At 33.0% G+C, this 12,616-nt stretch overlaps 1 protein-coding gene across 1 annotated transcript in view; it reads left to right on the plus strand.

Moving 5' to 3' along the window:
- LOC105624992 (transcription factor AP-2-epsilon) overlaps window positions 1-12,616 on the plus strand; it is a 92,172-nt gene that overhangs the window by 46,134 nt on the left and 33,422 nt on the right. Inside the window, exons 4-5 of the mRNA XM_012206334.1 lie at window positions 1,691-1,897; window positions 3,207-3,258. Of these exons, the coding sequence (XP_012061724.1) occupies window positions 1,691-1,897; window positions 3,207-3,258 (259 nt within the window). The remainder of the gene's footprint in view (window positions 1-1,690; window positions 1,898-3,206; window positions 3,259-12,616) is intronic.

Here is a 12,616-nt window from a genome sequence, read left to right on the forward strand (position 1 = left end):
GAAAAACTATTGATTCACGGAATTATGTACATGAATATTCTTTTACATTAATAATTGTTTTTATAATTTTGTTTGAGCAAATGTGATGCGCGTGATCAAAATAAACGATATTTCACATCTTGCAACAAAAATCACAAAAAATCAAACAGTAGTCAATTCACCCCTTGTTATTAACTGTTACGTGGGCATTACGCAGAAATACCATTGCATATCATTAAATAATAAATAAATATGTAAATATGAATAAAAATATAAATATGCAATAGAGGTGTAATTTATATGCCGTGCGTAAAAGCTAATTAATTGCGGATGATGTTTTGCTAATGGCGACGCGGTTATGGCTCACTGTTTTCCTCTCATTATCATCCTAAATATAGTACAAAATCATCACACAGAACGTCGAGGATTCCTGCCTGTCATGGATCCGTTATGTACCGGTAATCGAAGCAATTTTTCTTCTCGTAGACACGGCAACCTTTACTTCGTTCGATGTCGACCTCCGGCCTTTACCTATTTACTATCACCGCGTTGTGCCTTCCTCCCCCTCCCCCCCCCCCCGCAATACTAAATTAAATACTGTCCAATTAGATCCCGTCCGCGTTGACTTTAACTTCTTCGTACGCATATTATATTTCTATATCGTATAAATTACTTATAAAAACGTTTGCAATCGCTTCGTATCAATTTACATCTAATTTGATTTAAGTTTCAACTTTAACTTCAGTGTATTCTTAGTTTCAATTGTATTCTGAAACGAGATTCCAAGAAAAACTATATTGATCTGATAATAAGTAAACTATCATGAGTCTTTCAAGCAATCACTTTCGCATGTAAAATCATTTAATCTCGTTCTAAACTTAATTTTATGTAAAGAGGACAAATTCAGAAATTTACGATCAATGTATATCTCTTAATGATTTACTATGACATCTCAAAGATTCAACTATCACATTCTAACTTGAATGGATAGTAAAAAATAATTTTTTTACGTCATTTTTAAAATATGCGAGTGCAAAATAAGAAAAACTAATGTGTTTCATAATTCTCTTCTACAAAATATAACTTTTGTTGATCAAGAATGTAAAATTGAAGATTTTAACTTTTTGAATATTTTGTTGAAAGTTTTAATTTTTCTACATTGACAATTAGAGAAAAAGATAATAGCTGTTGGTAGCAACTATCTAAGTTTTATAAGTAGAATTAATATACATATGTAGTTAAATAATTTATTTTATATTATAGTTATTGCAACTATAAAATAATTTATTTAATTACACTCACACAGTAATTCTTACCTAATAAACTATCTACCTGAAACTTATACAATTATTGTTTATATAATTGCTATCACTATGCTTTTCTCTGATTGTGAGTATACTCGAGATTTAATATATATTTTGCGATAATTCATTCGTATAAAGTATTCGAAATATATATATAATAACGGAAAATAAATATATAATAATAATATATAATAACGGAAATATATCAACAAACTGTACTTTTGGCATTTTTGTAAATTCTTTTAAATAATAAAAAAATCTTTGATTCCTGTTAGGATTGTCCAATCAGAATTCGGAAATGAGACACTTGGGTTGCACTTATTATTTGTGAAAAATAATTTGAACTGTATTAGTAGAATGTCAAGCTGACAGTATCATGCTAATTGAAACATCATTCCTGATTTCAGACGAATATGCACGCGTCTTTTCCATACGACGGCGGACGCAGTAGTGGTGGAGGCGGCGGTGGTGGAGGCGGCGGCGGCGGCGGTGGTGGCGGCGGTGGAAGGGGCGTCGAGTATGGCGCCGTACGTCGTCCTGACGCCCTCCTACCGCCTCCGGGCCTCGACCAGACCGACCTCGTTCTACACAGCAGCCTCGTTGACGACCCCCAGGTGAGCGACGATGTACGTAATCGCAACATATTTTCTCTATTATCATCCCTTGACGCATCTCTTTTGATGACGTTCTTGCCCGCTGAGGATAACACGCGGGATGTTTCCGAAAACGGAAGCGTTGTGGTTACTGAAGATCTGCTTCGAAATTACGTACATTTTGCGCGGGGCGATTTTTGACCGTAGCTTTGCATTCATGACGTTTAAAGCGTCTTGTCAGTTTTGGAGATATAAGATTTTTGTAAGGATTTGTATTCTCTCTCCTCCTGACACTTTTATCAAGAAATGTGTACATTTAACACATGATTTATATATATATATATATATATAATACTACAGAAGCTTAGAAATAAATGCGCACATTTATCGATAAATATGAAGCGAAATGACAAGCAGTAACGTTGCAGCTTTTTTTTTTAAACAGAATTTATTTTAACAGATTTTAGATTTAATTGTTAATATATAAAATGGGAAAAAAAAATTAAGAGAAGTTAACTTATAATTTTTTAAATTATTTCTCGTGATTAATTTCGTGAAATAAATGTTTGTCGATTCCTTTTGGATTAATCTATTTTTTTTTATAAAGTAAAGCAGTTATGTCAAAAAAGTTTCAGCGTCCATTAAACAGAATGTCAGTCGTTTGTTACAATGCGAGACGGAATGCTGCGAAACATACCATACTTTGCTGTGGTCAAAAATATTTTTCTTTGTCTTAAACAAGCACATAACCGTGTAGTCGATTTATAAGCAAAAATATTTGTGAAAAAGAAATAACTAGTGTATTTCTCGGTATAAATAATGTTGAATATTTTATACTTACAATACTTTTTCGAACAAAAAATATATGTAAAAATATATATTAAAAAATTGCGCACTATTTCTAAATCACAAATCTATTCTTTGTTGTGTGAATCATAAATCAATAATTAATTTCTTCTTGCATTTAATTCAATGTTAAATACAACGATGCTATGATCATATAAAGAATTTAATATTAAGGATCTGAAAAATTAAATTAAATTAAATGGTAAAACTAAAAATATAGACTCAATTTTATAGGTGAAATTTTTTTATAGATGAATTATTTTTTACAAGAAAGACATAATATTTAATATAAAATGATTTATATTTAATATAAAATTTAATGTTATATATTGAAAGGGTCAATTTTATTTAAAAATATACAAATGTTTTAATTTATGTTTTTATTTTTAAAAATTATCTCCAAATTGTGATTAAATATATATAAACAAAAAAAATATATTAAGAAACTTGATATTAAATTTGATTATTTTTTTTTATGTTTTAGAACACAAACGTGGACGATGGAGGGTTCATGAACGATCTGCCACTATTAAAAAGTAAGTAATTACGAAAATGCTCATCTGTATTCCAGATTTTGACAGAAACATAAAAGTGCTCAATTGTAAAATTTTTAGCATTACTCATACTGGATATTTGTCAAAAGAAACAATTAGAGTGATGCTATGTTAAGCATCAGATGCATATCTCACAACAACAGTCTATCATATCTCTTGCACAAATATCCTTCGAATTTCGATCTATAATTTTACCGCGCGTAACACAAAGCCAGGTCTCGCGATGGCAGGATCGTTCGATTTGGAATTTATTCAATGTGGGTAAATTTACGGGTTGCATAAAATGCAACGCGCACTGCTTCGAAATAGCTTGGCGCCGGCATAATCCCAACATATAATAAAACGGCCACTGTGCGACCGGAAATATAAAGTAACCGCACCAGCGAGACCTGTCGCCCTTAATTAAAATTTATCTTTCTCTCGCTCTCCATCGTGTCAAAGGCAAGTGATCAGATTTTCTAACTGCTTGTAAAAATAAACCTACGACTCTATTTCTTTTCCTTTGCGCGTGTAAAAGTGACGCAAAGAGCCCTATGAGTTCTTATGCGAGAAACCATTTCTCTCGCAATACCAATTGATCGCGAAAGAGATCGTAAGAAAAACTGCAAATGGCAGAATTATTGAAGAACGTCACATTGAATTGCAACACGATGAATTATTTACGGATTTACATACACGATAAAATTTAACTTCCGGTTTCTTTCGTGGAAAGTTTTCTATATAAAGTTATCTTATATAGATATACCTATAAAGATTAATCATCGAGATATAAATGTGAATATATTTAGCTTTGTATCTAATTTTTTTTTCTAATTCTACGTTGCAAAATATTATTTAATATCATGTAATAAAATAGATTTCTTACTCGTTCTGTTTCTTATAGAAATCTAATACTAGAAATCTAATACAACTTATATTGACAAATTTACTAAAAGACTGTAATTAATTATTCATCTAGAGTATTAAAAGATCAAACAGTGCTTCTAATACTTAAAATAAGTAATTAATTACTGTCTTTCAGTATTAAATCGGTATGGTCAGTATTAAATTTCTGTGAAAGTATTTGCGAGAACTTATTTTTTTCAGTCTTCATGAAACTTACACCTATGGTACCATAATTTAAATTTGTTGAATGATCTGTCAGTTTAAAATTTTTGATGATGTATCGCGCAAATAAAATTCGTGCGTAAAATGTCTCTATACTCTAATTCGCAAATCGCAAAATGTTCTCTCTAAAAAATCTTTGGACTAAAATCTAATTCTAAAGAATGAAATTTCATTCTTAAAAATTGACAATTGCGCCACTCTTTTTCAACTGACTCAATCGTCACTCTAGATTCTAATCCAAAGCTTTTAGAGAATAAACGCAGATTCAAAATAAAGACTTACGTTTTACGAATAGCAACTTATACATAGACTGAACTAAACTATCACGTTAACTTCTACGCTGTAAGGACATTAACCAATAATATGGAACAGCAAAGAGTAACGAAAATGAATTATATTTGCTCATTTATTGACAAGAAAATCACCTTTTTTATATTTTTCCAAAAAATATCAAATACATAATAAGTTTCTCTAACCTGGCTTAAATAAAAATACCATCGCTGTCGCAATTCAATTTATTGCGTGCAGTTGATTTGCATCTACGTACAAATGGTCTTGCGTATGGTAATACGTCATTTTGTGTATACGTTTGTGAATTATGTTTTGTGAATTATATGGAAGCAGCTTAAGATTTCGCACAACCATGACGCATGATGTGATTATATAACTTCGAGAAAATTACGCAGAGAGGAAGGATGTGTTACGGGACCGTGGATGGAAGTAGATTATAAGGAAACTTGTATCATGCCTAATTTCACTAGAGATATGCCTCTGATCGGTTCATGTCAATAGATGAAATCATGGTTAGCGTCTTGTGAAAGTATTACGCTCACCCGAGATCAAGATCGATCGTATCCCATCAATAAACTGGACAGAGAGAACTCTCGAGAATTTATCTTGGAGGTTACACTTATGGCTGAAATATATATAACTTTCGATCTATGAATTAATTATGAAATCATGCTATATTACTATCCAAAATGGTAGCGGCAATTTTCGTTGCTTTAACCGAGAGGACGTCAAAATGCCGCACGCTTTCTCTCGTACTTTAGAAACCAAAGTGAGAGGACCGTGATTTGTTTAACTTTATTCTGATATTCTAATTTTTAAATTTAATATGAAGATATTATAGCCATGAAATGAATAAATCAATTAATCGATAATATTTTACGAAAGTTCTGCGATTGTTATCAGAAAACATGATAGTGTCTTAAGACTAAGATAAGCACAGTGATGTTGTGTTAATAATACTAGAACTATCGATTAACATATATCTATTCTATTATTTATATACTGTATTATATACTATTTATATTTATATTTCTACTTATATACTATATTTAAAAAAAGAAAGAAAAAAAAATAATTGATCAATGTAATTACATATTGCAACAAAGGAAAATCTCAAAAAATGCGCCGTTATAAATTTGATAAAAAATTAAAAAATATTTTGACTGCTTTGATAGTTTGATTAAACTCGATAGAATGCACGAGGATTCGGTCGATATAGTGATTTAGCGGCGTTATTTAGGAAATGTGTGATTGTAGAAAACAACGACTTTTAAAGCCCACATACGCGTACAACCCACAAACGTATTACGCGACGACCCTCGTTTTCGACGACGTTAATTCTTCTCGCCTCTTCGGATCGTCGTGTCGCACAATAGCCGAGAACCTGGGACGCGTGGAATCGTGTACGCGCTGCGAGAGGAGGTGTGAAGGCAAAAAGGAAGAAAAAAAGAAATACAGTGCGTGCCCGCGGGCGGATCAGATTTCGCTCATTGTCATTGTAATTTCTTGGCGGGGTGTAGTTTTCGGGGCGTTCCTCACCACAGGGGTATTACCTACAGATGGCTGTTTGTTCGAGTGTCACCGAGGGTTATTATATGCCTCGTTACTCGTCCTGCGACGGCTTATTTGGCCGGTCTTTTTCTATTCTTCTTTCTTCTCATTCTCCATAATTGTTCTCTCTTTTTCTCCTACAATTTCGCGTTTCGTGTGTTCTTCTTTTCCTTTCTGTGAATCTTTTTATTTTTATTTTTTTTTCCGAAACCGGTACGAAATACACGTGAGATACTACATCGATCACATATTATTATTTAAATATGTAAACTAAATATAGGTATATTAAACACATGTTTGAATAATATTTTTATCTAGCAATTTATATCGAACAGAACTAATGTTGTAATTTCAATTTGCTTTTTTTTACTTTACTCAGTTAAAATATCTTCAATTTTTTCATTGAAATTGGCTTTATCTACAAATTCATTCGTAGTAACTTTCTATATAAATGACAAAATGCAAATTACACTTGCTCTCCATTAATTGCAATCATTTCAATAAGAATAGCATAAATATGTATATATATAATATAAGATATCCCAAAACTGACGATAAATATTTAAAAAATTTCTTTAAAACGTAATGTAATTTTTTAAAATGAAAAGTCTAATATGGAAATGCTCAGATTATGATTATATTTTAGTATGTAAAAAGAATACTTTTTCGAATTTCATATTTTTGAAAATTACATAATTCAGCACTTTACACGGATCAATCATTGAGTAAAACTCTAGCCCTGCCATTCGTAATTTTTAAACTCTTTTTATTTGAAAATTATCATAGGTTCGGTATTTTCGTCTTAAAATATTACAGAGACTCTGTTTATAAAATATTTATTGTCACTTTTGGGATGCCTATACACACACACACACACATATATATATATATATATATATATATATAATATACTAATGTATAGTTAACAGTATTATATATATATGTATATATATATAATATCGATGTATCATATTATATGATATTATAATAGCTAACTGTGAGCACGTTCTGCTTCTCGGAAGCCGGTTATACAATTATTGTGGCTTACCTTGGCTCCGTCACTCGATGACGGCGACGCGCTCCAGTTTAGTTTCACCACAAGATATCGAGGACGGACAAATTCTTTTAGCGATAATGCTCTACGAAATTTTAATCATACAGTTACAACAGTTGAAATTAACAATCATTGTTTTAGTTACATAATTTATTCTTAAAAAACAATTTATTTCGTGCGTGATTGAGACCGAAAATAATTTAAAAGTCGATATCTGTTTTCGAGAAAAAAAGATTTTGTAAGTCGTGCTGTAGTGTAATTGGAAAGAGAAAGTTCAGACTAACAGCCTAAGCTGTTTAAAAAAAAATATTGATGTACTTCTTTTTCAAAAATTATTACTTACAATATATGAAGGCGTATCTAAAAGTACAAAAGTCTTTTCTCACTACGTATATCGTATTTGCTAATTTACTTAAGGCAACACATGTTCTACAATACGAATTTGTATGGATCAATTTGTTATCTACGCAACTCAGCCGTAAGAAGAATCAAAAGTAATTAATCATTCAAAAAAGGTCAACTAACGATACAGCTATGCGACTTTAATGGTTCTCTTCTATTCGCACTATTCAATATTTCCACTTTGCCACTTCTCGCGAGCCAGCGAATGATAATCATTCTTTATTCTTCTATTTGCGATGGCAGATTGATAGATTATGATAACAATCTTCCCTCGCACATTTGCCGTAAATATATCTTTTATTAAACACACGATCATGAAAATGAGTTTAATTCAAATAATATTAATCATGCAGAAGCGCTGAAAGAAAAATACACTGATCGCTTCCAAATTTCAAATACTGAAGAAGTATAAGAGCCTTTCTTATTGTTCAGCAGGCGGACCCTTCGCGCGTGGTCCCTTCCGAATGGAGGGCATCCACCATCTTTGTATAAAGGCAGCTAAACTTCTAAAATCAGTCCCTAATGAAATTAACGATCGCCACGTTACTTGTAGTTGCCCCGGGGGCCAGGTGGATCCCTGCCTAGCAAAAGCCCTCTCGGCGTGAAGTCCCTTCACGGCCGAAAAGTCACACCCCAGTCACACCAGCTAACCAATCAAGGTCGAGAAGTAAGTGAAGTCGTTGGTACGCGTCGATTGGTTAAGTTTCCGGTGCATTGATTGCCCAGGAAATTATTTGTGCGTGTCCAGGACGCACGTATTGAACGACTCGAGCTATGGGCTCAAGGCTATTCGCAGATGGAAATATTTCACATAGCAGTCACGTATGGTAACAGTAATTGTTTCACGCTGACGCGCGTGCTGCTTCTGAACTTTGTTCGGGCTAGTTTCTTCCTTTTTTTCGAAGTCGTCGCTACAGAGCGTTAAATGACATGTCGACGTAGATAGTGATCGCAAACTCGGCGAGTCCCAAGTCAAGTTTAATTTCATCTGGATCCAATACAAGCGTCCATGGATTGAACAAGATCCATATAACAATAGCATTTGTTATATCTTCATCATACGAGAGCTTTGAACGTTACACGCGATTTCAAAATGATCGTTGTTACCGCTGAGATATGAAATATTCTTAACAAAGGATCTCACTAATTATATAGGAAAATGATTCGCGATGAAATGAGTTAATTTTTACATATATGATGTAACTTGTAATTTAATGAACAAAAAATGCTTGCGTTAGATATAAAATTCAATAATAGACAGTTTAATTTTAGCTATGATGTATTAAAGTACTCTGTAATTACTAGTTTTACACTATAGTTTAAAAACTATCCATTATTGTGCTTTGTTCTTATGATATCTTTTGTTCACCATATTATAAGTTGTATTATATATGTAAAAACTAACTCATTTTGCCGGAACCCAATTCTAATATATAATTAATAACAGGATTCTTTTGTATCATGTGTGTCACGGATAACCTGCGCTGAACTTTTCATTCAAATTATTTAATATTTAAATATAGAATATCACGTTGTATACATGATGGTGTAGACGGCCTGAATATAGACAGTCACACAAAAAAAAACGAACAGCACGAACTGTAAATCAATTTGGATAAGTCATAGGTATTTTCTGTGGTTATCTGAAATAAAACAGAAGATATGTGTCATTCATAGATTACGTCCAGGGAGAAAGAGAGAGAGAGAGAGAGAGACCCCTTTTTTTCATCAAAAAGATTACACAAGATCGCTGATCCAGCCTTGACGCGATCCTTGACGAGACTAGGATCTACAGGCTTGACGAGAGCACCTGTTTGCAAAATCCACGAGATGCAATAATTGCACATCGCCTGTCAGTACTCTGTGAGTGCCACGGCTATATCAATTTATAGTGTATCGATACACCGTCGTAATAATCGACATTATATAATCGCGTCATAAATCATATGTAGGTGCGTGCGCCGCTGAGAGTGTGCCTCTCATTAGAATCATGGACGCGGAGGGACGGTTGCATCGCTCGCGCACGAAATGATTTCTCTAAATAGCCCGCGGCTGTGGATAATAACGAATCGCCAAATCGACGAGAGAGTTTCTTTTCTCTAACTTTACAATGTGGATGAATTAACGACGGGCATCGATGTCTATTTGTCTTCAGCTTGTTTACGTTTGTTGCCAGTTTGCTCTTTCTTCTCTGCTTCCTCTATTGATATTCGAATCCTCTATCGATCTGGTATCTTCCTGTCTCTTTTTGTCCCTTAACTGAGCAGTCCCACATTTAAAGCTCGAACTTAACAAAAGTAACGTTCTCGTTACAATCTTAATAAAATTTATGTACAAGATTAATAAGTGCAAAAAACATTGAGTAACGCATGACGAAGTTTTATTTTAATGTTGTAATTAAGGTTTTTTTCGCGATTGTTTATTTCTTTACGTATTTTTGCGATTTAGATAATAGAGCATGAGGAATGCTGTTAATTGCTTTGACACGCACAGTACTTTTCTCGGAATTTTTAATTAATATTTAGTTTTTAAATTGGATACATTTTTGTATTAGACTCCATCGTTATTCATTGATTGTTAAAGAAAGGATTGACTACATGTATGAACATGAAGTGCAGCTTGAGCAATTGCTATAGGAATGAAGAAGTGCAATTAATAACATAACGAAAGAAAGAAAGAGAACGAGGGAGGAAAGAAGAAGAGAGAGAGAAAGAGAGAGAGAAAAAGAGAGATAATTGTTTTTATGTAATATTAATGAATCCTGGCGTTGCACGTGACATGCGCCAATTTTAATGCGTACTATCTGCAAGTCACGAACATATATCAATTTGCTATCTGTATATCTAAATGAACATTTCAAGCCACGTCATTGCTCAATCATCGAGCGAATATATTGATTGTAGAGGCATTTCGTCAATCGATTTCCTAATTGACATACTTTTCATTTGTCGTATTCCTTTTAATTTGAAAGAAACCAGTAAAGCAAATAGCTTTCCCATTAATATACTATTAATACCTTATTATAATTAATTTATTACAGTCAGCGGAGTATCGCTGTATATAATAATATTAATGACATCATTATATCTTCTACAAGAAGTGACACCTATACATGATATTATATTAACGGTTATTATACCAATGTTAACTTGTTTTAAATAGCTTCCTATATAATGAGAATTATATGTATATGTCCAGAAATTATATGTCGATGTACACATCAAGATATTGAACATACACCTTATCCATGTTGTGTCCATAAAAATTTCTAATACTGCAAGATTTCCTTTCTTTTTTTATCAATATAATAATACGCTTCTGATAACGTGAAATTAAACTTATTTGTGAGTTTTCAAGGATAATTGAAAGAAGAATATATCGTTCTTGTAACATAATAAATCAACATCGATTAAACGACGCTGCATTAAATACTATTATCGTTGTCTTTTTAAATTTTGTACGTTTGCCTTTGTACATTGTTCGCTAATGCTTCTTCTGTAATAACAAGAACCACCATTATCTTATTGGCTCGTAGAGAATAACGGCATGAAAGATCAATGAAGCGCGCATTTCAAGAGACGGTGCTCTGTTCGGAGAAACATGCCGATGAAACGGAACGGACTTAAGCAACACGAGAAAGTAACTGGATCGAAAGAGATGTTCTCATTTTCTTTTCCTTTCCTTCTATTTTTTAATCCACGATTTTATAATGAAAGGTTCGTACGACCGCTCATTCATTGACGAGCTACCGATCAAATTGGAGCAGCTACTTCGCCTTAACATATCATTATGTTATTATCTCGTTATTTCTTTTATCGAATTCAATTAAGATACTGTATTTCAGTTTTCAACTTTATCATAGACGTTTTAATTTAATTTACTTATATTTTTTGAAAATTTACTTATGTTTTTTGAATTTTGTTGCATATATTCAATTGTATCTTGATTGTATTATTCTTTGATAGAAATGAAGTGAATATTTTAATGATAACAAGAACGAAAATAAGAAACTTTTTTTACGAATTACAAACAAAAGAATGCAATAAAACTCAATTACCAAGTTACAACAAAAAAAATGTATATGTCTATTTAGTCTATTATCGTATTCATTAATTCTTTTGACACAAACAAAACGAATATTTTAATAACAAATATGAGAATTAAAAAACAAATTCTTATAATATAACTTAACTACGGAAAAAAAATGGAATTGTTATTATTTATTTTTATTAACACTTAATGATAACCTATATTTATGTCGTCTAATGGATTTCAGATGCGACTTTAATGATGATATTATGCTTATATTTTATTAATTGTGATGTGCAATCGCGATATCGACGGATGTGACGAATTCCTTAACCTCTTTCTGTACCGGACATTCTGCATATTATCGCGTGTTTGCATGGTTCTCACGACCACACCGGTTTTCTGAGAGAACGTATGCATGCCCACCTGGTAGAAAACTGTCGTGTTTCGCCACCGTCGCAGTTGCTTCATTGACGACCAACGTGTTTCGGTCTTCGCAGTCGCCGTAGCCTCCTCTCAATGGCTTCCGTTGGAATGAAAATTACATCGACCTGACCTGCAATCGTTATTAACCGCCGAGAATACGCCTATGGAACTGTACTAGTGAACGAACCCATACATATGTGTCTATATGGCCAGACTTTTCTCAGATGCTGGAAATAACGGCTCGTCTATCTAGGATGGGAATACGGTGAAATCGTCCGGAACAAGCACAATGCAGTTTAAATAGCTGGACACAAACACTTAGATTGCGTAGCCGAAGTTCGCAATCAGCGAGGCAGTGTCGAGAATGTTACCTTGTTAATGTCACTCTTCTATGAAACTGACTGAGTTTCACGATTCACGAAGCGGAGAGAGAGAGAGAGAGAGAGAGAGAGAGAGAGAGAGAGAGAGAGAGAGAGAGAA

The sequence above is a fragment of the Atta cephalotes genome, assembly GCF_000143395.1.
Source record: "Atta cephalotes unplaced genomic scaffold scaffold00100, whole genome shotgun sequence".
Lineage (NCBI taxonomy): Eukaryota > Metazoa > Arthropoda > Insecta > Hymenoptera > Formicidae > Atta > Atta cephalotes.